This window comes from Piliocolobus tephrosceles, chromosome 6 (assembly GCF_002776525.5).
Source record: "Piliocolobus tephrosceles isolate RC106 chromosome 6, ASM277652v3, whole genome shotgun sequence".
Classification (NCBI taxonomy): Eukaryota; Metazoa; Chordata; class Mammalia; order Primates; family Cercopithecidae; genus Piliocolobus; species Piliocolobus tephrosceles.
The window spans coordinates 147,205,147-147,230,375 of record NC_045439.1 but is presented as its reverse complement, the minus strand read 5'-3'; the positions used below and the strand labels follow the sequence as shown (position 1 = coordinate 147,230,375).

At 47.8% G+C, this 25,229-nt stretch overlaps 1 protein-coding gene across 1 annotated transcript in view; it reads left to right on the top strand.

The window, feature by feature from the left end:
- Window positions 1-3,331: 3,331 nt before the first annotated feature.
- PLA2G4E (phospholipase A2 group IVE) overlaps window positions 3,332-25,229 on the top strand; it is a 61,201-nt gene continuing 39,303 nt past the window's right edge. The window contains exon 1 of the mRNA XM_023198355.1: window positions 3,332-3,514. Coding sequence (XP_023054123.1) covers window positions 3,332-3,514 — 183 coding nt within the window. The remainder of the gene's footprint in view (window positions 3,515-25,229) is intronic.

The following is a 25,229-nucleotide window of genomic DNA, read 5'->3' as shown; positions in this document are numbered from 1 at the left end:
TTTCCCCTCTCTCCTCCTTCCCTCCCTCCTTTTCTCCTTTCCATTTTCCCTTACCTAAACGTGTAGGGGAATAGTGTGCCTCTAGGTTTTGGAAGCTGAGGACTTAGCATTCTATCCACCTCTAGATCTTCCATTTTAGGAATTGAATAAGAAAAAAAAAAAGTTAACAAACACAAAAAATATACATAGTCCTTCCTGTGGAGTCTCTCAAGGAGTGGCCGACTGTGGGGCCACCTAGGGCCTGGCTGGGCAGGGAAGTGGGGAATTTGGCAGGACCAGTGGCAGGTGCCCTGGAGGGACTCTGGGCATGTGGTGCTCAGTGCAAGAATGTTTGTTGGAGTTGTTATTTCAGCTGAGGTTGAAATTCTTTGTTTGGCTTTTCTTTTTAATATGTAGGAGGTGAATCTTACAGGAGACTAAGCTCAACAAGGCCTGGAGACATCCCCTAGAAACATTTTAAAAGGGTAAACAAACATTCAGATACCAATGGAAATGACATGAGGGTTCCTCTCTGCTCCGGCCCCTGTGCCCACCGGGTCAGGGAGTCAGAGCCCCCTCCCCTGGCACTAAGTTTCTGAGGGTCTGCAGGGAGGGTCCCCTCTCTCACCCTGTCTGTCTATCTGTCACCATAGTTCCTGGCTTGGAGAAGTCCTGGAGTCTGGACCACAGGACAGAAAAATAACCCAAGCGACAGGAGGGTCTTCAAGGGTAGGAAGAAAGAACAGGAGAGAGGATGTCCCAAGAGCAGGGAAAGGAAGCCTGGCTCCTGCGTGCCTGGAACCCACACTCAGTCTACCAGCGGGGCTGCCCTCTCTGCTCACTAGCATGCCACCACCTCCACACTCATCCGGGCGCTCAGCCCTGGCCACCACCAGCTGCCCCAGGTCAGACCCTGACCAAGGATCCCACTGGTCAGCTGCCTCAAAGCAGCACCCATTCTTGGTCTCACCTGCACGGGGGGGTGAGCAGAGCTATGAGGAAGAGACCCCTTCCAGGTGCCTCCAGATGCCCTGGACAGGGCAGAGGCCTCTGAATGGCAGTGCCTGGGCATCCTTTCACTTTGACTAAGCCGAAAACACATCTACCAAAAGATGTCTTAAACGACCCCATTCTGATCTCTACATTTCTTTTTTAAATTACAATCAAGGTAAGATGTAGGCAAATGAGAATACCTAGGTCCACTCGGTTATTCCACTCACTAATCCTCACCAGTTTTCCATTATAGCTTGACTTTCATGAATTTTCTTTTGTAGTTACTATTGCTTAGCATCTAATTTTTTTTTTTTTTTTGCAAGGTCAGTTTTTTATCCCCAAGATATGATTTTTTCAAAGTTTACCACATAAAATGTTAGCTGGTGTTGGTTTTATTTCGCATTGATTATTCACAAAAGTAATTCTCACTGGAAACTTGATAAAGAACTATTAATTTGTGTTTTTTTAAATTGCAAAATAAACCATCTATCAATATTTGGTCTAATCCAGGTCTCCCTCTCACATTCTAAGTTCACCTTGAATCAGAAGTTATTCTGGGTCTCACACGTAACTTTGTCTTTGACTTCAAGAAAGCTTGATTTCAAACACCTTTGTATCTACATATCTCCATCCACAGAACTTTCTTTCTTCCAATGTCAAGCTTCCTTTCTCCCTTGTGGCAAAATAAAAACTAAAATATTATAGCCTTGTCTGGCATCTGCACACTTCCTCCATGAAGAGTTGCCTTTTCGCCACTCACTTGCCAGCCCTGGCTTCTAGTGAAGACCACCAGAACAAGTCCCCTAAGAAATGGAAAATGTAAACGAACGAGCTTTGTAAACTGTGAAATGCAGTGCCGGGAAGAGGTCTGGCAACTCTTCAAGTCACTTCCAAACTGATGTTTTTACAATGTATTTTCCATTTGTTTTATTTTATTAAGTTTACTTTTTGTTGTTTTGTTCCAAACTGCCTTTGCTTTGTAAGGGAACCAGGTGTGTGCTTGACGAACGTCAACTCCTTTTATCCTTATTGGCACTGCTATTCAAGCTATTTTTTTCCGATATAGCACAAATGGAAAAATGACACTTTATACCTGTCTCCTACCCAAATACATGCCTGGTCAGTCTCAGTGTGGGTCTGGCTGTTGCTTGGTTTATTGATTGATTGAGACAGGGTCTTGTTCTATAGCCAAGGCTGGAGCGAGTGCAGTGGCACAATCTCAGCACTCTGCAACTTCAACCTCTTGGGCTCAAGCGATCCTCTCACCTCAGCCTTCCAAGTAGCTGGGACGACAGGCGTGCATCACCATGCCCAGCTAAGTTTTGTATTTTTAGTAGAGTCAGGGTTTCGCCATGTTGCCCAGGCTGGCCTCAAACTCCTGGGCTCAAGCGATCCACTTGCCCTGACCTCCCAAAGTACTGGGATTATAGGCATGAGCCACTGCACCCAGCCTGTTGCTTCATTTCTGATAGGGCTATTTGGGGCAGAGACACCCACTGGAAAACCACAGCCTCAGAAAAGAGAGGGGGACGGTGGGATACTCCCAACTAGAGAGGATGCCGGGACCTCAGAGCCAGTACGGAGACAGGAAGATGAACGTTTCAAATGTGTGTTAAAAACAGTTGTAAACAGAACATAAAAAAGGGTTCTTAATTTTTTTTAATTTTTATTTTTAACATGGAACTAGGATGCATCCCCTTTAGGCTGCCAGACGTGGCATCTATTAAACCAAAGAGAGCCAGAGTAAATGATTAAATTCTATTCTGGCCCGTGGCCCTGCCATCAGCTCTGAACACAAGGCTAGGTATTTATTTTCAGGGGTTACAATAGAGATCTGGGAGTAACAAACAAGTGGCTTCACCTACCCAGGAAAATGAGGCTCCTTCAGGGGCTGGATGGCCTCAGCCATTTCACCCCCAGCCCCCTCTCCCTCCCTCTCCCACCGACATATTGAGTTTCGCACTTTAAAAATAGCTTTGCAGCACTAAGAAGCTTTCTCTGAGCCCGGATCCCAGCCCTGAAATGCAGGCATCCCTTGACGGAGAACTGCCCTATGTGAGTGTAATGCTAGCTCCCTGCTTGTCTTTCAGGCAGCACAAGAAATTTCTCTCCACAAATTAGGCCCAGATTGTTTGAAATATTTGCAGAGATAGACATGGGGCTCCTTTAGTTAAGCCCTGGCTTCCTTCAGGTCCTTAATAATTCATCCTGGCTTAGCTTCAGGAGGAGTCTGATGGCATTGCTTCCCTTTCGCACAAAACTCCCTTGAAATTCCCCCAGGAGGCTCTAAGAACACCTCGCTTTAAGGACCAGTCTCGGCTCCACACAGCCTGTCCTGAGCCCCAGAGAGGAGGCTGGGATGAGTCTCCAGGCCTCAGAAGGCTTTCCTGAGCTGGGAACTAATGTGTTTGTCTCACAGAGCCCACAAAGGCATGAAGAAGGCAGCAGGTCAGGAGGAAGTTTCCGTGAGTTCGAGGATACACAGGACCTGGACGCTCCTGGTCTCCCACCTTTCTGTCCCGTGGCTCCTTGGGGCTCTCAGGTGTGTGTGTGCTCCTGGGACGGGGCTCCGGCCACTTAAATTTTTACCCTCACTTTCCTGACTCGAAATAAGATCACCTGCATTGCTGCAGAGTTAAGAGCTTGTGGTTTTGTTAATTTCTTTCTCTCTGGAGGAGTCCTTTTACCCCGCTGCCATCACCTATCTGTCCTTACCTCCCTCTGTGCTCAAAAGAACTGTTAACAACAGTGGGAGCTTTTATCAAGTGCGTTCTATGCACCTGCCACTGCTAGGCAGGAGTCAGTATCTGCATTTGATGAAGAAACTGAAGCACCGACAGGTCAAGGAACTTGCCCAAGGCCACATAGCTAGTTTCACGGGAACCTGAGATGGAAGATATTTGTCAATACGATGCTGAGAAGAGTGAACAAGACCGTGCATGGGAAGCACCTGGCAGAGTGCCTGTCACCTAGGCGCTCAAACCGTGCAGTCTAGCATAGTGGCCTAGCAGGGTCATGAGTGTAATTCCACGCAACTCAGAGGGAGTTGGAGGAAACATATAGATCTGGCTTACCTCGCCAACCCCACCTATGAGTCAATACGTAATTCCCATCTGGTAAGTTGAGTGGGCTACAGAAATCAAACCGCATCTGAAGGTAATTATCAGGTGATCCAGGTCTGCCTCGTGCAGTTTCTCCTCCGGGCGGGCGTGTGAGCTTCCGGGAGGCTCCCAGTAATTTGGGGAGGTGACAGCGTTCCTGTGCCCCTCTGGCTGCTACGGTCTTAGCAGTGGCACCAGACTGAGCCCTGCAGGGAGTGAGCCTCGCTTCCTCCTGCCAGCCGAGGCCTGGCTCAAAGGGAGCACTGGCCAAGGTCCCCTCGCCTCCTATGGACCCCTCTGGTCTCTGCCTCCTTCTCTCTGGTCCCTGGCCTGGAGGGTCCATCCTGAGCCCCAACCACGGGGTCCCCTTGTCTGGATCCAGCAGGTCCCGCTTCATACCTGCCACAGCGTCCACCACACAGGTAACTGAGGGCTGCTTGGGGATGACCCCGTCATGCAAACAGCGTTCCATCCTCTGTATTGGGGGAGTGTGTCCCCTGGCATTCGCGTGTTGGAAACTTCATCCCCAGTGCAACAGTGTTGAGAGGTGCGATCTTTAGGAGGGGACTTGGTCACGAGGCTGCTGCCCACATGGATGAATTCGTGTTGTTATCATGGGAGTGAGTATAACTGAGAGAGTGAGATTGTTATAAAAGTGAGTTCGGCCTCCATCCCTTAACCCAGGTGGACTGGAGGCTCGGGCCTCTGCTGGTGACACTTCCCAGAGTCACATGTGAAGAGGGGTCAAGAGCCCCACCCCAGAGTTTCCCTTGACATCTCTGCCCCACACCATCCCACCCTTCCCCAAAAGCTCATCTTCTGCAGTCTCCCAGTCTCCTGTGAGCAGGTGCTTCTCCCCTTCCTCTTCTGCCTCTGCCTCCGTGCCAGAAATCTCTGTGTCTTATCGGCCGGGCCTGCTGTTGATACGCTGGAGGGGGATGGGAACTGGGGCGAGCTCCCTCCCCTGCTGCCTTGCTAACGAGGTCAATGGCCTGCCCTTGCCTGCCCTGGCATCGTCAGCCTCCTGACTCACACCTGGAAGTGGCAGCTGAAGGGTTTTGGGAGCAATGAAAACATAATGGCTTAATGTTTGTGAAACTGTTGGCCTCATTCAAGTCGTTAAGAGCACGGGCTCTGGAGTTGCATCAGGTTTGATCCCTTGCTCTGTCATTCATCAGCCCTGTAACCTCAGACAAGCGCCTCAGCCTCTTCGAACTTCAGTTTCTCCCTCTATGGGGAAAATGATGTGCAGAGTCAACCACGTGCTTAGCACAGTGCCTGAGGCATAGGAAGCTGGAGCAATGCGGCTCGCTGTCATCGTTACCATCATGGCTTTACCGAGATTTCTCCCCTCTGCCCCGTCATCCCCATGCCCGTCACAGTGCACACATGAGGCTGTACCCGTGGCCCCCTGGTCTTTCTCCAGCTGCTTGAGGGGAGAGCAGAAAGGCCTACATGACTGGGACACAGACGGCCACAAAAAGACATTGGATTTAATTTTAATATTTTAATTCTGACATGTGTAAAGTAATTTCTAAAAATGTTTGGAAAACCTAAAGGGCCAATCCACTGTAATCCCATTAACCCCGGATGATAACTACAGTCACATGTTGCTTAGCAACAGGGACATGTTCTGAGAAATGCATCATTAGGTGATTTCGCCATTTTGCAAACATCACAGAGTGTGTGCACACAAACCTAGGTGGCATAGCTCACTACACACCTAGGTTATATGGTGTAGCCTTTTGCTCCTGGGCTGCTAACCTGTACAGCCTGTTACTGTACTGAACACCGTAGGCAATTGTAACACAATAAGTATTTGTATACCTAAATGTATCTAAATATAGAAAGGCTACCGTAAAAATAGGGTATTCTGATCTTACGGGACCACCATCATATATGTGGTCCATTGTTAACCAAACCATCATTATGCAGTGCGTAACAATATGGCATAATGTTTATACCATATCTATGCCCGGGAGGGGGGTTAGCCTAAAATTATAGTCATGAATATTTTATATCTTGCTACCTAAACTTCGTATGATTTTAGTCGCTAAATAATATTCTATGGTGCATTTGTATGCACCAACATTTATTAGGATTTTTATGATGAAATGTCAGAGTTTTTATAGGTGTTTTATTTTTGCAAATTTCCGTGGAATTTCTCAGAGACAGGTCAGTTGGTCATTCCCCGAGACCTCTGTGAAATATCTGAACATGATAAAAAGAGTCACCACCAGCTCTGCAAGGGGGTGTGTATATGTGTATGAATGGGGGACATGTAGGCTTGGGGAATGTGTGCACACTGGTAACAGTGGAATCTTCCGTTACCTATGTGTCAGATTTTGAGAGAACTGCAAGGACCCGCCGCTGTGGACTGAACATGTCCCCCCAGCGTTCACGTGTTGGAAACTTAATCCCCAGTGCAACAGTGTTGAGAGGTGGGACATTTGGGAGGGGATTCGGTCATGAGGTCACTGCCCGCATGGATGAATTCATGTCGTTATCATGGGAGTGAGTCACTGAGAGAGTGGGATGGTTATAAAAGTGAGTTCGGCACCCTGTTGCTCACTCGTGCTGTCTTGACCTTCTCCCCTGCACCATGGGATGACACAGCAAGAAGGCCCTTGCCAGAGTATGGACCCTTTGACATTGGACTTCCCAGCTTCTGGAGCTATAAGAAATAATCTCTGTTCTTGGTCAGGTGTTGTGGGTCACACCCATTATTCCAGCATTTTGAGAGGCCAAGACAGGATCATCACTTGAGGTCAGGAGTTCAGCCTGGTCAACATAGTGACTGACACTCCATCTCTACCTGCCAAAAACAATTTTTTCTTTTTTTTTTTTTTTTGAGACGGAGTCTCGCTCTGTCTCCCAGGCTGGAGTGCAGTGGTGCGATCTCGGCTCACTGCAAGCTCTGCCTCCTGGGTTCACACCATTCTCCTGTCTCAGCCTCCTGAGTAGCTGGGACTACAGGTGCCCGCCACCACACCCAGCTAATTTTTTGTATTTTTAGTAGAGACAGGGTTTCATCGTGTTAGCCAGGATGGTCTCCCTCTCCTGACCTCGTGATTCACCTGCCTTGGCCTCCCAAAGGGCTGGGATTACAGGAGTGAGCCACTGCGCCCAGCCCCAAAAACATATTTTAAAGAAATAGATTTCTATTCTTTATAAATTGCCCAGTCTCAGATATTCTGTTATAGCAGCACAAAATGGACCCAGACACTCACCAGTCTTCAAATAGCTCCTTGTCTGCCCTCCATTTTGGTCCTTGAAGGGTTCCCTCTAGAACCACCCCTGTGGATCAGGCCTTCATGTTTTCTGGGGCCTGTTGGAGGCTCCCATTACTGAGTAGCATATTGTCATCCAGTAACCCTAAAGCAAATATCAGCTTATCAGATTACCTTTGAATCACCGCATCTCCTGCCCTGTGGAGGAGTTACCATCTGCTGCCCTCTATTCTTAGATAACTTCTCATGTGGCTTGTCACACTCCCTCAAGAAGACCTGGGACTACATCCAAAGCATTTTTTCATTCATTGAACAAATATTTACTGAGCTCCCACTATGCACCTAGTATTGTTCTAGGAGTGGGAGAGAGAGAGCACCGAGCAGGTCAGACAAGATCCAGCTCTCATGAAACTTACATTTCAGTGGGGGAGACAGTAAATAAATATCTGACTATTCCTGACATTGGTGCTATTGGGACAAAATGTGACAGCAAGTGACAGGCAGCAGGGAGGGGACATCAGAAGAGGGTGACATTTGTACTAAGACTCCAGAAAGAGCACATTCTAAGTGCAAAGGCCCTGAGGTGGACACAAGGTTGGACTTTTCTAGAAACAGGGAGAAACCAGGGTGACTGGAGAGCAGAGAGCAGGGGAAGCGAGGAAGGAAGCAGTGGGAGGTGAAGTCAGGTGCCTTATGCTGGGCCGGATGCTGCAGAAAGCAGCTTTGAGTTTGTTCCAAAACACAGGGGAGCCCGTGGAGGGCTTTCCTCTGAGGACTGGCTTATCTGTTTTATGTTTTACCTGCATCACTTTGTCTGGGCTGTGGAGCGTGGATTGCCTGGAGCCAGAGGGGAAGTGCCGCCGAGTGAGGAGGCATTTGCTGTGGCCCAGAGAGAAATGGGGGTGGTTTGATTAGGGTGATAGCAGTGGACAGTAGGAGTGAATGGATTCTAGGTTTCTGGAGGTAGAATTTACAGGACTTGCAGATAGACTGGATAGGGAATGAGGAATCACAGATGCCCAGTGGATTTTTGCCTTAATAACTGAGAGATGCCCCTCACTCAGCTAGGATAGAAATGGGTTGGGGTGGAGGGGTCTGGGTGCCTCTGTCTTTGGCATTTTACACTTGAGGTTCACATCTAAGCAGAGGTGTCGGGTGGGCCGTTGAAAATACGAGTCTGGAACTCAGGAGACAGGTTGAGGAGGAAATCTGTTTGAAATCATAAAGCAGAATGTAGAAGGTTTTGAAGCCATGGAGCTGGATGACATGTCCAAAGGATAAAGAGACAGAAGCAAAGGGGAAGGAGTCCGTGCTCTCCCATTTTCCACCTTTCAGATGCCAGCAAGGACGAAGAGCCATCAGAGTAGACGAAAAGCAGCAGCCAGTGAGGCTGGAAGGAACCAATGAGAAAGTGGTGTCCTGGGAGCCAAGAGACTTTTTCCATAAACATCCCATCCCGTTATCTTTCTGAGCACAGAGCAGGTGGTCAGTAAATACTCTCAGAAAGCGCAAGCTCTGCAGCGGCTTGTTCGTGCCTTCTCATCCCCCAGCCCTGCCGTGGAGTGCCAGTGCTGCCTGGGTGGCTGGCTGCTGGCCTGGGAACCTAACAGCTCCCTACTATCTCTTAAATCTCACGGGAGGCAGAGGCCTCCGCCCACTCCGGGGGCCCCACCTCACCCCACCCTCCCGGTTTCATACTCTTGGCCCCCAGCTCATGCCCTTCCCTCCCAGCAGGGCTCGCCCTACTCTGTGCCACCCACATGGAGTGAGGCAAGCTCATTCCTACTTCTTTCCCCAGTTCTGCTGCCTCCCGTCCTAGAGGCTCTCCCTTCCCCAACTGCCACCTTTCCAAACCTTGCCTCTAACTCAAAGCTCAGCCCCCTGAGAATCCCCACCGGCATCCACATGGGCTCTTGACAGCCTCCCCTTCAAGACCAGCCCTGTGTACCAGACCTTCACCTGCCGGGTCACTGAAGCCCACTGGATGCCCCTCATGTCTAATCTATCACCATGCCGTGTAGGTTCTGCTCAGAAATATCCCTCGAGTCCACCACTGCTTCCATCTCTGCCCCCTACCCTGGCCCAAGTGACCATTTATTTCCCATCTGAGCCATCTCACATCTTCCTGCCCCGGTCCTGCCCAATTCTGTCCCCATCCAGCAGCCAGTTGATCTCATTTACTTCTCTGCTTAATACCCTTCGGTGGCATCCAATTTCTTAAGATAAAATCCCAAATCCTGACCATGGCTTCCAAGGCCTCTCTGACCTCATCACTCCTTCCTCACCATGCCCCAGACACAGGCGCTCAGTTCCTGAACACGCCAGCCTTTTCCACCCCTCAGCGCCTTGCACTGCTCTACCTTCAGCCTGGGGGACTCTCCCCGCAGCCTGCATGTAGCTAACCTCAATTTTCCTATAGGCTTCAGCTTCAAGGCTGCTTCCCCTGGGAGGTCATCTCTGACTTCTCCCCAAATCAGAATCTGTTCCTGTCTTTCATAGCACCCTGTTATTTTCCTTCCTGATACTTCTCACAGTTGATGGTTAGAAATTGTTTTCTTTCAAAGCTACTTCACTAGAAGCTTCCCAAGAGCAGGCACCACGTTGATTTTGACACTCGGAACCTGTAGCACGGTGCCTAGCATTTAGGAGGTGCTCAAAAGGAACAAAGCTTTCACTGACTTCTCCACCCCATGCCAACCTTGAGGTTCTTTGCTTTCCAAGTTCACTTACAGTTAGTTCTTTCCAATTTATTTGTCCTGTAGCAAAAAGAATAACAGCAACCATGACAATTTATTTATTTATATTTGAGATGGAGTCTCACTGCAAGCTGCGCCTCCCGGGTTCACGCCATTCTCCTGCCTCAGCCTCCCCAGCAGCTGGGATTACAGGCGCCCGCCACCTCGCCCGGCTAATTTTTTGTATTTTTAGTAGAGACGGGGTTTCACCATGTTAGCCAGGATGGTTTCGATCTCCTGACCTTGTGATCTGCCTGCCTCAGCCTCCCAAAGTGCTGGGATTATAGGCCTGAGCCACCGTACCCGGCCGACAATTTATTAAGGTGTATGACATGCCAGATTGTGCCAGATGTGTATATACAGTGTTTATGTATATATAATATATAATCTTTACAACAATCCTGTGAAATCAGTACTATTAACCTCATTTTACAGATGAGGAAAGTGAGAAGTGAGTTTCAGAGAGATACAGTCATTGCTGAATGACTGCCCCAGTAAGTGCCAGAGCCAAGATTCTCACTCGGGTCTCTCTAACTCCAGATCTCCTGCTCTTTCCTCTACATTTGTCTTGTGGGTCTTGCCTGTGAACTTCTGTTGTTGTAAGCTTTTTTCACTGGCCTCTTTGGTTTGTGGTTGGGGATTTTTGTATCCTCCACCACATGCTCCTTAAATACCTACCATTTGTGAGGGTGTGTCCATCAGCAGGTGAGAGCCACACAGGACAAGAGACTCCGTGTTCGCATCAGACTTGCCCCACGAGATGAGTTCCAGGGCTGGTTCTGAGAAAGGCTGAGTGGACGGCCACCCACAGGTCCTGACTTACGGGTGCCCAAAGGCCTGCCTTCCTCACATGTTTCCCTCACTAGGCCGGGCTGACCCTTCCTTGTTCCCTCCTCTCCTCCCTGCCTCGTAAAGTTCTCACCATCAGAGCCACTTACTTCTCAGGCAACAAAGGTGGGCCTGGCCTCCGGAAGTCCTCTCCCACGTGCTTCCAGCGGCTGAAGGGGTGAGCAAGCTGTCCTCTGAATCTGGGGCATGGTGGGATAGAGAGAAACAGACTCTCAAAACTGGAACAGGTCATCAGGTTTCTCGAGCCACTCCCGCTTGCCCAGCGTAGGAATCTCCTCCGTACCTTCCAGGCAGGGACTCCTTGCATAATTCTAAGAATGGAAGCTTATTACCTTCCAAATGACTAAGTTCTTTCTTACACCAAGGTCAAATCTACCCACTCAGAAAGGCCCTATTTCCACCATCAGGTCAGGCATGGTATCAGTCTAACCCTTTTTGGTGCTTGACAGCCCTTTTCATACCTGAAGTTGCCTTCCATGCTCTATGGTTTCAAGCCCGTGCTGGCCTGGAATCCAGCATCTGCTCCAGTCACATTTTCAGTGAGCCACAACTCTGCCCCCCTTCCTTGCCCGATGAGTGGGTATTTCACCCAAGGCAAAGAGAAGGATCTGGCTGGTGGACAGATGGCCAGCTGCTTGATAGAAGGAAGAAAGGGCGTCCCAGCTCTTGAGAAAAAAATTCCTTCCCTGTGTGGGTTCGCCTGACCCCATGCTCAAACAAGACCTCCTGCTACTCCCAGAGGATGGCCATGGGAGAAGGTACTTTTAACAGAGTTGACATATATAATATCTGGTATGGTGGCCTGGGACATGGTAGGCGTGAAATAAATGTTAGCTTTCTTTCCCTGTCTTTAAATGCAGTTTTTGCTTTATTTAAAGAGCAACTTTATTTATAATAATGTTCTTTTTACAAAATCGTTTTTCTGATTATAAATAATATGTAATATATATTCAGTACAGACATTAGAAAATTTGAAAATTGTAATAAATAAACATTCTCAATAACATCATCCAGAAATAACTTCCTGAACCCTTAATACTTCCTTCCAGTTTTTTTATAGGCATATATATAAATAGAAATAAATTTTCTGTATATATACATGTATTGATGTAGGTAAAATTAAGCTTGTATTGTAAAACTTGTCATTTCTACAAAACAGTGAATGGTGATAATTTTTCTCTGCTATTAAAAACCAGATTTTTGAAAATGGCTACATAACATAGCATCATATCATCTAGGTTGTTTCCAATTTCTGATGCTATGACGATTTGGGGTATGCTATGAACACCCAAAAGCCTAGAAAATATGTCATTGATACACAAATTACAATGATTCCTCTCCCCTCCTTGTCAAGTTGGCAGAGAAGTCAAGATTTCTCTCCAAATAGCCCAGAGAATTCCCATGGCCATTGTCCCCGTCCATGAGTCAGATCCCCCTCATTTGTCTGCTGACTTGAAACTTCACAAAAGACTCTCTGCTGACTTGTCCAGGCTAAAGAATGCATCTGCCCTGTCAGGAGCAATGGGGAGGGTCCCTCAGCAAAGGGACCTGGTGACCAAGTATCTCTCAATAATGATACAGCTCTGTCCCTCTACACACACACACACACAGCCAGTTCCCCACAAAGAGACTCATGGTAGCAAAGTGAATAAGCATGAAAGCGTTTCAGTATTATTTCTGTGCCTTAGGTTCTGATAAGCTAAACCCTAATACTGAGTTCAGGACACTGGTCTAAACTTCCCTCTTTAGGGCACATTTCCTCTCTGGAACTCCCAGTGCCCTTCCTTGTCATCTGACCTCAATGGGTCTCTTGGGGAGGTCTCTTTAGTTCATCATATACACTGCAATAACTTGAATCCTCAATGAGGAGTCCGAGTCCCAACCTCTTTCCCTGTCCCCAGGAGGCTCCTCTGCTCCTACGTAAATTTATGGATGCAACTGGATTCATAAGGGAGGGTGCTGCCCAGCTCCACTCGCCAGTATCCAACGCCTAGATGCCATGGATACATTGGTGGGTGCGAGTGGAGTGGAGGCACTGCTATTTCCATCCATCAACAACTTTTAATTTTTTCCTTTTATCCATCAACCACTGCTAAGCCCTATCCCTCATTAAACCAAACAGGCAAATAACAACAACAAAATTTAAAATATTACGGGAATAATACCAAATCAAATATCTTTGAGGATTTGAGCAAGTGTTTGTGTACAATAAATTCCTGGAAATACAGTTGCTGAGTCAAAGGCAGTGCAAAGTTTGCATATTCATAAGGCTACCAAATGGCCCTCCAAAAACTTTGCTCTAATCTGCATCCTATCACCAACATTTTACTGACTCTTCCTCACACCCTCACCAACACTACGTCTTATCAATTTTTTATCCTTGCCAATCTGATAAATGAAACGTGGCATCTGTTTGTTGTTTTAATTTAGTCTTTAAATTATTAGCAATGATCTTTTATATAGACTTATTGCATAGTCCATTGATTCCCAACCTTTATTGAACTTTAGAATCATCAGAGGAGCTTCTAAAAATTCCAGTGCCCAAGTTATATACCATACCAACTACATCAGAGTATCTGGGAGTCAGGCAACAATACATATTTGCAAAGATCTCCAGGTGACTCCAGTGTTCAGCAAAGTTCTGGAACTGCTGACACACACATTACTACCGTGAATTGCCTGTTTGTATCTTTTGTCAGTTTTTATGTTGTTTGCATTTTAGTATTCATGTGAAAGAGATTTTAGTTTTTTGGGAAAATTAACCATCATAAGTTTAGTAAATAATTTTTGCAAATTAGTCTTGTATTACTGTGTATGTGTTTTGACATAGAGAAACTTAATAGCTGAAAACTGTATGGTCAGAATTATCCATTTGTTTTCCTTTATTGCCTCTCAATTTCATTTCTTGCTTTCTTACTAATAATGATAAAACAATACCAGTACATCTGGAATTTATTTTAGTACAAGGAGATATGGAACCAGCTTATTTTTCCCCAAATGACAAAATGATTATTTTTTTCAGAAAGCTTATTTTTTCAACATAATTTATCAAATAACCTGTCCTTCCCCTATTAATTTGCAATGTTGTCATTTGTACATGTAAATGTCCTGTATGCACTTTGATTTGTTTCTGGATGCTCTAGGCCTTAAATACTGTAATGTGTGTGTGTGTGTGTTTTAAAGTTTTGTAGAATGGTGGAGGGGGTCTCACTATGTTGCCCAAACTGGTCTTGAACTCCTGGCCTCAAGCAATCCTCCCACCTCGGCCTGCCAAAGTGCTGGGATTACAGGCAGAAGCCGCCACAACTGGCCAAATACTGTAGCTTTAAAATACATTTATTAGATAGAATTAGTTTTCTCTCCTTAATTTTATCTGTTTTATAAATTCACTGAACATTTTTTCATTTTCATTTTTCTGCATATATTTTACAACTTTTGGTTAAGTTCCCCCAAAACTTCTGGTTGGAAATTTAATTGGTTATTGTACTAAATAAGTAGATCAATTTAGGAAGAATTGATCATTTTATTTTCCCATTTAAGAACAATGTATGTATCTTAATTTTTCAAGCTGTTTTATGTCTCTTAGGAGAGTTTTATGGCTTTCTACATAGTGTCTGTGAATTTCTTATTTATTTTTCCTTGGGCTTATTTATTTTATTTTTTGTTGCTATTTTGTATGTGATCTTGTTTTCTTCTGTGGCTATGATTTTTATGGAAAAATTAATATTTTTTTACTTATTTATCTTTATAATCCAGTCTTCTTTTATCCCGAATTCAAGTATACGTATATATACATGCATAGCCAAATTCAAGTGTTCATATATATATACACACACACATACATATGTATGTATATATGTATACTTGGTTCTATTTGGAGATATTCATTCTATTCTGTTGATCAGTCTGCTAATCAGTGTACCAGTATCACACCATTAACAAAAGTATTTTTTCATGTTGGTACATTCTCTTTAGAGTTCTCTTTCCAAGACTGCATAGAATTCAGTCATAGAAATATGCAATCATTTACTAATATTTCTACCAATATTGAGCGTATAAGTGATTTTCAATTCTTCACCATCAAAAATTTTAAATGAAATTTTTGAACAGGTAGCATTTGTATTCCTGGTTGTGAGTTTCCAAGAGTGTAATTACTTGGGCATAAATAGTCTTGTAGCTTTGGAAAACTGCTGTATTTTCATAAGTGTTGATGGTGCTTAGATTAGACGATGGTAAGGGAGGGTAAGAGGCTTGAAGGCAGTGGGTGGGGGCAGTGGGTGGAGTCCATGAAGAGTTGGTCCCAAGAATATGGGTTAGTGAAAGTAAAAGATCTTGAAAAGATGCCCAAGATCCCTAATAATAAGGAAAATGCCTATGAAAACCACAATGAGATATAATTTTATATCCACTAGATTAGCAAAACTCAAAAAGTCAGATGATACCCCATGGTATAGCCCAAAGGGAACTCTCATACCTAGTGTTGGAAGTATGAATCAGTAACAATTACTTTGGAGAACGCTTTGGTTTTGGTAGTATCTAGTAAAATTGGTGATAATATCCCTCATAACCCAGCAATTTATTTCCTAGGAATATAGACACTAAAGAAACATGACGTGTACAAGGAAGCACACAGTAGCATTGTACTCCCTGCCCCCACACTGCTTTCAAGCCTCTTATCCTCCCTTACCATAGTCAATTCTAAGAAAGCTCACAGCACTAATACCGGTCCGTGGCCTGTTAGGAACTGGGCCACACAGCAGGAGGTGAGCAGCAGGCTGGTGAGCATTAGTGCCTGAGCTCTGCCTCCTGTCAGATCAGCAATGCCATTAGATCCCCATAGGAGTGCAAACCCTATTGTGAACTGCCTAGGTTGCACGCTCCTTAAGAGAATCTAATGCCTGATGATCTGTCACTCTCTCCCATCACCCCCAAATGGGACCATTTAGCTGCAGGAAAACAAGCTCAGGGTTCCCACTGATAGTACATTATGGTGAGGTGTATATTTTATATATTACAGTGTGACAATAATAGAAATAAAGTGCACAATAAATGTAATGCACTTAAATCATCCCTGCCCCCACCATCCATTGAAAAATTGTCTTCCACAAAACCAGTCCCTGGTGCCAAAACAGTTGTGGACCTCTGGTCTAAGATATATCAATACCTTAGATATTACACATCGGAATATTACACATTATAATTTTTTAAAAAGTATTTCTTATTTCAGAGATTTTAAAATGGGAAAAAATATGTACCTTGGAATTGATGAAATACAGTAACAGCAAAAACTTAGTGTTATGGGATCTTTGGGGTGTCACTTTTCTGGCTAGAAACCTGTGGCTAGTGGCACCTTTGCCCAGGTTTTGCTTGGGTCCGCTGGGTTTGTTCTGCCCACTCAGCCTGGCAGGCTGCACTCAGCTAACACTACGAGCCTGGATCCCACACCTGCCAGGGCAGACTGCATGGAGCAGCAATGGGTGTATGAGCAAGCGTGGAGTCTGGCCACATGCCAGCTGCTGCAGTGAGGTGGGCAGCTCCAGGTGCACCTCAAGCAGCTTCCACAGCTGGCTCCGGGGAATGCGGTAGTACCCAGAAGCTTGGAGATGCCAGGAACCACAGGGCCCCGAAGAGGGAGTCAGAGACCTGGCTCCGTGTGCTCCCACATCTGGGTTCCCTGAAGGGCTGCAGCTCTTCTCTCCTTCTCTTCACCCACAACGAAGTGAGCAAGGGGCATGTTTCAGCCCTGTTTGTGTTATAGTTCTTTTAGCCCCGCCATTGGACAGGTACCCAGTTCGCGTCCTGTGACCAGGAAGAATGAGGTACACAGACAAGTGGGGGGTGAGCAAGAAGATGAGGAGCTTTATCGAGCAACAGAACAGCTCAGAGGAGACCCGCAGTAGGTAGCTCCTTTTCCAGCCAGAGTGTCCCTACCAGTGTTCAACTCCTAGCAGAGAGGAGGCCCTGGAGCCGGAAGCTCCCCTCAGCGGCTGGTCATCCTGATGACTGCTCTGCTCTGGCTGAGCCCAGGGCTTCGAGGGGAGGAAATGCGCACACATGGGTCCATGGGCAGCCATGGGTGAGCCTAGAAAAGGTACCACAAGTTCCTACTCTAGTCTGCAGGACTGGCAGCCTGGCCTGAAGGTAGGGCCTCTCCAGGGACCCACCCCCTTCTGCCTAGGAGCCTGCCTCCTGCTGCCACCTATGGTGCCCAGGCTGCTGGTACCAAGGGGCACCTACAGGCCAGCACGGAGCTGCCCTAAGCCCCCCACCCCCACCCCTTGGCTTCACCCCCCACCCCATGCTCATTGGCACCCAAAGTCTGGAGGGGGCTGAAGCGGCAGAGGGCTGGCATATCAGCACTGCCCCAAATATGTGCACCCCCGCCCAGGCTGCCACAGCACCCGGCTCGGCCACACGGTGCTCCGAGATCGGAACCGGCGCTGACAGCGGGGAGAAGCCAGGCAACGGGAGCAGGCACTTCCAAGCCTGCAAGGCCTGGAGGTCGGCGGTACTACCCTGGCCCCCAGGAGCACACAGAGGCCCAGGTCCACAGCCCAAACTTGGGCTGTTGCCTGCTCCCGGCTCCCGCCAGCTCCGTGGAGCATGCAGCCCCATCCGCCCCTCCTTCGCAGCCTGGGTCAGGGGCTCCCGGTCCTGGCTGGGCCCCGGCCCGTGTGCTGGGCAGGGGCGACATGGCTACGAGCTCCCTCCTATTGCCCTGGCACCCAGGGGCGGTCCAGGGTGGAGTGGATGGCAGGCCCTGCCCCAGCCTTTGGGAGTGTCAGGCTTGGCGGTCACCCAGATGCAGAGTGGACCTGGGAACGCCCCCTAAGCAGCGCCGCGCAGAGCCTCCTTCCGAGGCACAGGAACCCGGCATCCTCGGCGGGTGGGAGCAATGGCTGCCCCACTGGCTGGTCCCCAAAGCGGGCACCGCTCCCACTTTCAGCCCTGGGCCCCAGAAGCGCGTCCCCAGTTCCGCCTCCCCCGGCTGCCCGCTCGCTGTGCAAGAGCGGCACCGCTCCGGGCCCAGTTCCGCCTCAGGACCCCGCTCTTCCCAATCGCGCTGCCCCCCAGCTGCGCTGCTCCTCCGCCAGCGCCAGCGGGCGACCTGGCCCAGCCCCATCGCCGCGGCCCCCAGGGCGGTGGGATGCAGAGGAGGCTGTCGGCCTCCTCCCCGCACCCTCCCGCTGCGGCCCGTGATGGCAGCGGCTGCTCCCGACGGTCCGCCGCTGTCGTCATAAGGAACAGCTTAAATGTCTATCACACAAAAACATAAGTTGTGGAATAGGTCACAACCGTGAAAATGAATGAACCAGATCTATTCCTAGCAGTATAGGTGAATCTTACAAGCCTAATGTAGAGTGGAGAAAAAAACATGTTAATAGCAGAATGGATATTTGAATGTTATCTAGCTTATACAAAGTTTAAAAACATGTGAAATAATACCAAGTATAGCTCAGGAACACACACATAGGTAGAGAAAGAGTAAAGAAATGCCTGGGAATGATAGACATGAATTCAGGTTGCTTTTTAAAAGTATTAAGCAATATTTACGATATACAAAATGTATAGACAATAATGAAATGAATACCCATGACTTCGCTGTCCAGCTTAAAAAAATCACATTGGTGACAGAGTCAAAGGCCCCAGTGTGTTCCTTACCCAATCACTTCCCCTCTCTCTCTTCCTAGGGATAGTTTTTAACCTTTGGTTAAAAAATTAACCTGAAGCCCAATTGCTGAGTTCATTTGCAAATTCTTATCCTGGCTTGCATATGACATGATTTCCATTTCCTGTGGCTGATTAGCCACATCCCCTGGGCCTGCCCCATCCTGTCTGCCTTTCCCTTCCTTCAACTCAGCCTTACTTGCTGGGAGAGCATGGTTGACTCTCCCATCCCCAGCAAGGGAACAGGGGTGAGTCCCCACTCTCTAGCCCCTAGGCATGGACAAAAACCAACGCTCTTTATCTGTCCCAGTTTACAGGTGTTGAAATGCAATGTTTCAGGTGCTGGTTGCTCCTCCCATGACTGGGAGAGGCTTTCCCTATGCAGGGGATGTCACCAAGGCAGTAAGGTATGTGAGTGGTGGGTGGATGTATGACAGTGCCGACTTCAAGTCAAGGACAAATGAGAGATCGGAGCAAATCCTGGAAATGAGGCGAGAAGAATGGGAAGATGAGAGAAGAAACTTGGAAGATTTCTTCCCCCATGATTCCCAGAAGAGGGCTCCTGAAGGCAAACGCTCAGACATGTGCCTCCCACCCTAGGTGTGCCCTAGAGGAGCGTATGCCCTTATTTAAAGGCACAAGGGACTCAGTTCAGGGGACAGTGAAAGGCACCACCCCTGTGATCCCCTGCACAGACCCTCCTGCAGATGTGGCAGCCAGGCGGATCAGGAGTCTGTGTGGAGTTCTGTTCAGCTGCAAGTGGCAGAGTGACTAAAGCTGAGTTCAAATAAGTTTAAGCAAATAAAAAGCCTTTATTGTCTCATGTAACTGGGAAGTCCAAGGGGCATATAGGCTTCAGGCATAGCTAGATCTAGCAGTCCAGATCATGTCCTCAGAATTTTGTCTTCTTCTCTCCTTCTCTCAACTTTTTAAGGCTGAGTCCTTCCACATGGTGACAGAGATGGCGACTAATAACTCAAAGCTGACCTCTTCCTCTCTCTTTCCCAACATTCATATAATCCTTAAAAGGAGGAGGTAGAAGAGGAGGAGGCAGAGGAGGAGATTTCATTGTTCCTGAACCAATCACTGAGTCTAAGAGGATGAGAATGAGACTGGCCAGACTGGTCGGGGCCCACCTTTGAGAAAGGAGGATGATTCCCTGATGACAGCTCCATAAGATCCCAAAGGCAAACAGTGCTCTCTTATCAGAGGAAGGGGAAAGGGACTCTAGGGGTCATGAGTCCACGATACCAGCATCCCGCATACAGACACAGTCACCCCTTAACCTCAGGACTGGCTTATGTACTCAGAATCAGCACACACAGATTTTCTTCATATTCTCCGAAATAAAATCAGAAACTAATCAAATTATTTTGCCTCAAATAATTACAAAACCTAGGAGTACTCTGGGTCTGGCATACCAGGTATGTCTCTACTTCCAAAAATGCTTTCAAGAGAAATTAGAAATAAGTGATCTGATCATCCCAGTTTGCCTGGAACTTTGCAGTTTTAGCACTAAAAGTCCTGAGTCCCAGGAAACCCTTTAGTCTTGGACAAACCAGGATGTTTGATTACTTTCAAACGAGTCTTTGGTTATTGTTTGCAGCAGACAGTTGCTGAGGGCCACAAAGCAGGTACTACAGGGGTCAGGTCTGCGCTCTTGGAGCCCAGATTCCTTCCCTCTGAATTTCTACATCACCGGAGAAAGGACTTGAACTCCTCACTCCTACTCCACCCAGTCCCTACACATACATGTGCACAGAGGGAAACAGCAGTTGAGAGGTGAAGTGTTATTTGCACCTTGGCAAGGGGTCCCTGCCATGCCGCCAGCTCCCCTACACAGGACAGGAGGCCTGAGCCCAGCCCCACCAGGGCCCACTCCACCCAGGGCCAGGGGCTGCTTTCACAGGCTGCAGGGAGGCAGCAGGGACAGGGTTCCAGGTGGTGACTCCTATCCCTCTCCTGCTCCTCACAGACCAGAGGACCCTCTTCTGTCTTTGCTGCTTGCTCATCCATGTGTTCAGCCTCACCCAGGCGCTGCCTAGATGACAGAAACCAGGACTGCAGAGTCACCCCAAAGGACCTGCCCCTCCCACCCCACCCACCCAGGATGTCCTTTGCCCCAGTGCCTCCTCCAGGTGTCTGGCATCTCACCATGCTGGTCCTGGAGCCCACCAGTCACCAACCAGACAGAGTACAGAGGCTGGGCAGGGCCCCTCCCAGAAGCCCTCATGGTGTCACAAGGGCCAGCTCAGCCACTCCTCTATTTCCTTAGTGAAAATTCTTTAACTCAAATCTTAAAACCAACTACATGGCACTGAAAAAATCCTCAGAGTATTTCGCCTTTACTGGCCACAAGACTTGCACTCATTCTTGTCTGGCAGGGCAAGCAGGGCTGAGGCTCATCGGGACAGCCAGAAACGGGGCTGAAGGACCACATGGCCAGCACCACAGGGCTGCTGACTTTAATCCATCTCCGTGCAACTGGAATTTATTCCCCAGCAAGAGCTCAGGGACTTTCTTCTTCCTAAAGGTCAAGGCAAGAACACATGAGCGTCCCCTCCCAAGTACTCTCACACAACACACACACACACACAACATATTCACACAGCACACTCATACAACACCCACTCGCACACTTACACAACACACCACTCAGACACGCTCACAGCATACTCACATACATACCTGTTCTCACACACACACACGCAGTGGGGAGGAGTTGGGGGAGTCCCCTGCCCTGGATCCTGCCAAGGACAGGCCACAGGTTCTGTTTTCATGTAACCCAAATGCCCTCCCCAAAAGATCTCGGTCCCCTCATTAAATATCAGCCTATTTTTAGTTACTTAAAGCTCTTTCCTGGCTGTGTTCCTCCTTTCTAACATCAAACACAATTTTTAATCTGTGTCTTCCCACACATCTCCCAGTTTATTCTCTCTTTGTGCCCAAGCATGGTATAGCCTCACCGGGCAGCAAGGAACAAGCCAGACCCCAGAAATCAGCAGTGAGAAAGGCCTCTGAGGTCACTTGGTTGGATGCTCCACACCATGGCTGCCTCTCAGACTCACCTGAGACGGTGAAAATATACAGAAGTCTCCCCACCCGGTGTTCTGCCCATCCCCACACTGCCTTCCTAAATGCAAATGGACATTGACCTAAAGTCAGTAGGGAGCTGAGGCCCTCTTCAGCTGTGCTGTCCTTGTCAAACCCAGGACGTGATCTGAAGGCATCTCCTGCTCATGTCCCTCCCAGGCCTGACACCGTCCCTTCTGCCTCCCCTTCCCTGTGGGGTGGTGGGCAGGGACCCTTGACTCCAGGGTTTGAACCACATGGAGCCCATGGGGAATTATTTTTCTCTGTTAGAACTTGGCTAGAACCCAATTCAGTCAAAACATAGAGCACCAGTGAATGGCGTAGTATATTAGTCCATTATGCATTATATAAAGGAATATCTGAGACGAGGTAATTTACAAAGAAAAGAGGTTCTGCAGGCTGTACAAGCATGACACCAGCATCTGCTTGGCTTCTGGTGAGCCCTCAGGAAGCTTTTACTCATGGCAGAAGGCTGACAGGGAGCAAGCATGTTGGGTGGCAAGAGAGGAAGCAAGGAGGTGTTGGGAGGGCAAGTCTTTTTTAACAACTAGATCTCACATGAACTCAGAGCGGGAACTCACTCCTTACCACCAGAAGGCACCAAGCCATTCATAAGAAATCCATCCCTGTGACCCAAATACTTCCCACTAGGTCCCACTTCCAATATTGGGGATCACTTATCAACATGAGATTTGGAGGAGACAAACATCCAAATGATATCAGGTAGACTCGAACCATCTGACATGGTTCTTAAGACAGTGGAACTAGGAGAAACCCAGCCTTGCTAAATTACTGCAGGGCTGAACTTGCTAGAAGGCCTCCCTTCCCTCTCCCTGTGAAGTCTGGGAGTCTCCCAGAGGTGCCCTGGCTCAGGAGCTGATGTCAAGAAGCTTGGCAGAGTCTAGTTATGGGTGCTTGGTCAGCCAGCCTTGGACCAAGCAAATGTGAGGGCTGCCTGTTCCAACCACCCCTATGTGGGAGAACCCAGGAGCTTGGCAGGAGAGGACTGTGGGATGGAGGAGGGAAAAGGGAAGCCAATGGGAGAAAGAGGAGGATGAAGGGAGAGGAAGAGAGGAAAATGAGAGGAGGAAAAATGGGAAAGTGCCAAAGAGAAGAGGCTCTGTGCAGGAGGCTGGGATTTTCAGAGGAGCCCAGATACACCATCATTCTATAAAAATATCAATCAGACCCAGCCATTTCATGTCTGGGGATTTAGCCACAAGAAATGAAAACGTATATTTATGCAGAAACCTGTATGCAAATGTTTACAGCAGCTTTATTTATGATTGCTAAGCATGAAGGGAAGGAACTTTGTGTCTGTGTGCAGTGGCTCATACCTGTAATCCCAGCACTTTGGGAGGAAGAGGTGGGTGGATTTCTTGAGCCCAGAAGTTCAAGACCAGCCTGGGCAACATAGTGAGATCCCGACTCTACCAATTTTTTTTTAATTAGCTGGACATAGTGGCAAATGCCAGTGGTCCCAGCTACTCGGGAGGCTGAGGTGAGAGGATCACTGGAGCCACGGAAGTCAAGGCTGCAGTGAGCCCTGATTGTGCCACTTACTCTAGCCTGGGTAACAGAACAACACTCTGTCTCAAAAAGAAGAAAGAAAAGAAAGAATTTTGCCCTTCAACTGATGAATGGATAAATAAATTGTAATAATTTTACGAGGGAATACTACACAGCAATGAAAAAGTAAACTCTTGTTACACACAAAAACCTGGACAAATCTCAAAAGCCTTATGCTAAATGAAAGGGGCCACACACAAAAGAGCAAACACTGCATGATTCCATTTGTGCAAAACTCCAGAAAAGACGCACCTAATCTACAGCAACAGGAGGCAAATGAGTGGTTTCTTGGGCCGAGGGGGAAGCGGAAGGCTGTGAGACCACCTCAACACAGATGGAGCAGGACTCTGATCTGGCTTAACGGGGGACGGCCAGAGGCAAAGTGAAGAAATGAACGAAGCCTGCCACCTGGCCTCCCACCCTCTCCCTCTCACACAGGCCCTGCTCCAAATTTCTCCTCCTCCTCCACAGACGTGCAGATTTCTCTTTCCTGAGCTCTATCCCGTCAGGGCCCAGAGTGATAGTTGGAGAGCCTGATACAAAGTGTGCCCTGCTCTGGGAGCCTATAGGGTATTTGGAGAAAACTAAACCTGGTGGCCATTCCTTGCAGATAAAGGGGGAAAGGCATCGATCTGGGGCCTTTTGCAGGCTACCACTTGCTCCAGGAGCCCCACGATGGCTGATAAAGGTCTTCCAGCTCACTCTAACCACACAGTGCTGAGGGTCACTTGCTCTGCTGTAGAAGCGGGATTTGCTCTCTTTCTTAACTCTCTGCTCAAAAACCTTCCATGAGTACCACTGCCAACTGAAGAAAGATTGTCATTCTTTCACTCCATAGCCATGAACCTCCTTAACCCCCTTCTCCAACCTTCATTCCTTTACTCATGTCACCTCACCTGAGAAAAATGTCCTCTCCCCTCCTCTTCATCTGTCAGGCCCATACCCTTCCTTCTTGAATTTCAAGTTCAAATTCTTCTTCCTCCAGGCCCTCTTCTGACCTCCCCAGCCCTGAGTGGCCAAGCTCTCTGAGCAGCTTCTTTTTACCTCTCTTCTCATATATGACATGATTGTCCTGAGACTATTTGTGTGACCTTCCTGTCTCACCCCACTTAAATTGGGAGGTCCTTGGGGGCAGCAATGATGTCTTTGTATCCCTGATGTTACTGTACTGTGAATCTCTTACAGTAAATCAGCCATGTGCCAGTCATGTGCTAAGTCCTTTATCTCATTTATTCTGGACAACCATCCCATGATGTAGAAACTGCTATGCTTCCCCCTTTACAGATGGAGAAACTCAGGCTTAGAGGGATAACCTTACCCAAGTCCATGCGGTTTGTATGTAATAGAATGAAGGTACAAACCCAGGTCTATTAAACTTAAAGTCTAGACCGCTATACCACGCTCAGTCTTGAGACAATGACGATGTCATCCTCCCCAAAGTGATGGGTGATAAGGAGTAAACTCAATGTGCAGAAGGCTCTTGGCACCTCACTGTGTGAGCAAGAGAGTCCAGAGCAGGGAAATGAAGCCTGGCATCTAGCTGAAACCAGAGGCCACAAGTTTTAATGGCAGGAACTTCATGAAATGAGATATATTGAACTGTGGATACAAGTGCTTTGAGAATGAAAAGGGCCAGTCACGGTAGCTCATGCCTGTAATCCCAGTACTCTGGGACGCTGACGCGGGCAGATTGCTTGAGCCCAGGTGTTTGAGACTGGCCTGGGCAACACGGCAAAACTCTGTCACTACAAAAAAAAAAATACAAAAATTAGCTGGGCGTAGTGATGTGTGCCTGTAATCCCAGTTACTCAGGAGGCTACAGTGGGAGAATCACACTTGAGCCTGGGAAGCAGAGGTTGCAATGAGCTGAGATTGCACCACTGCATTCCAGTCTGGGCAACAGAGTGAGACTCCATCTCAAAAAAAGGAAAAGAAAAAATAAAAGCACTAAGCTGGCCTTTAATATTTTATAAAGATAAAGCAAGGCAGAAAATATTCATGAGCCAGATACG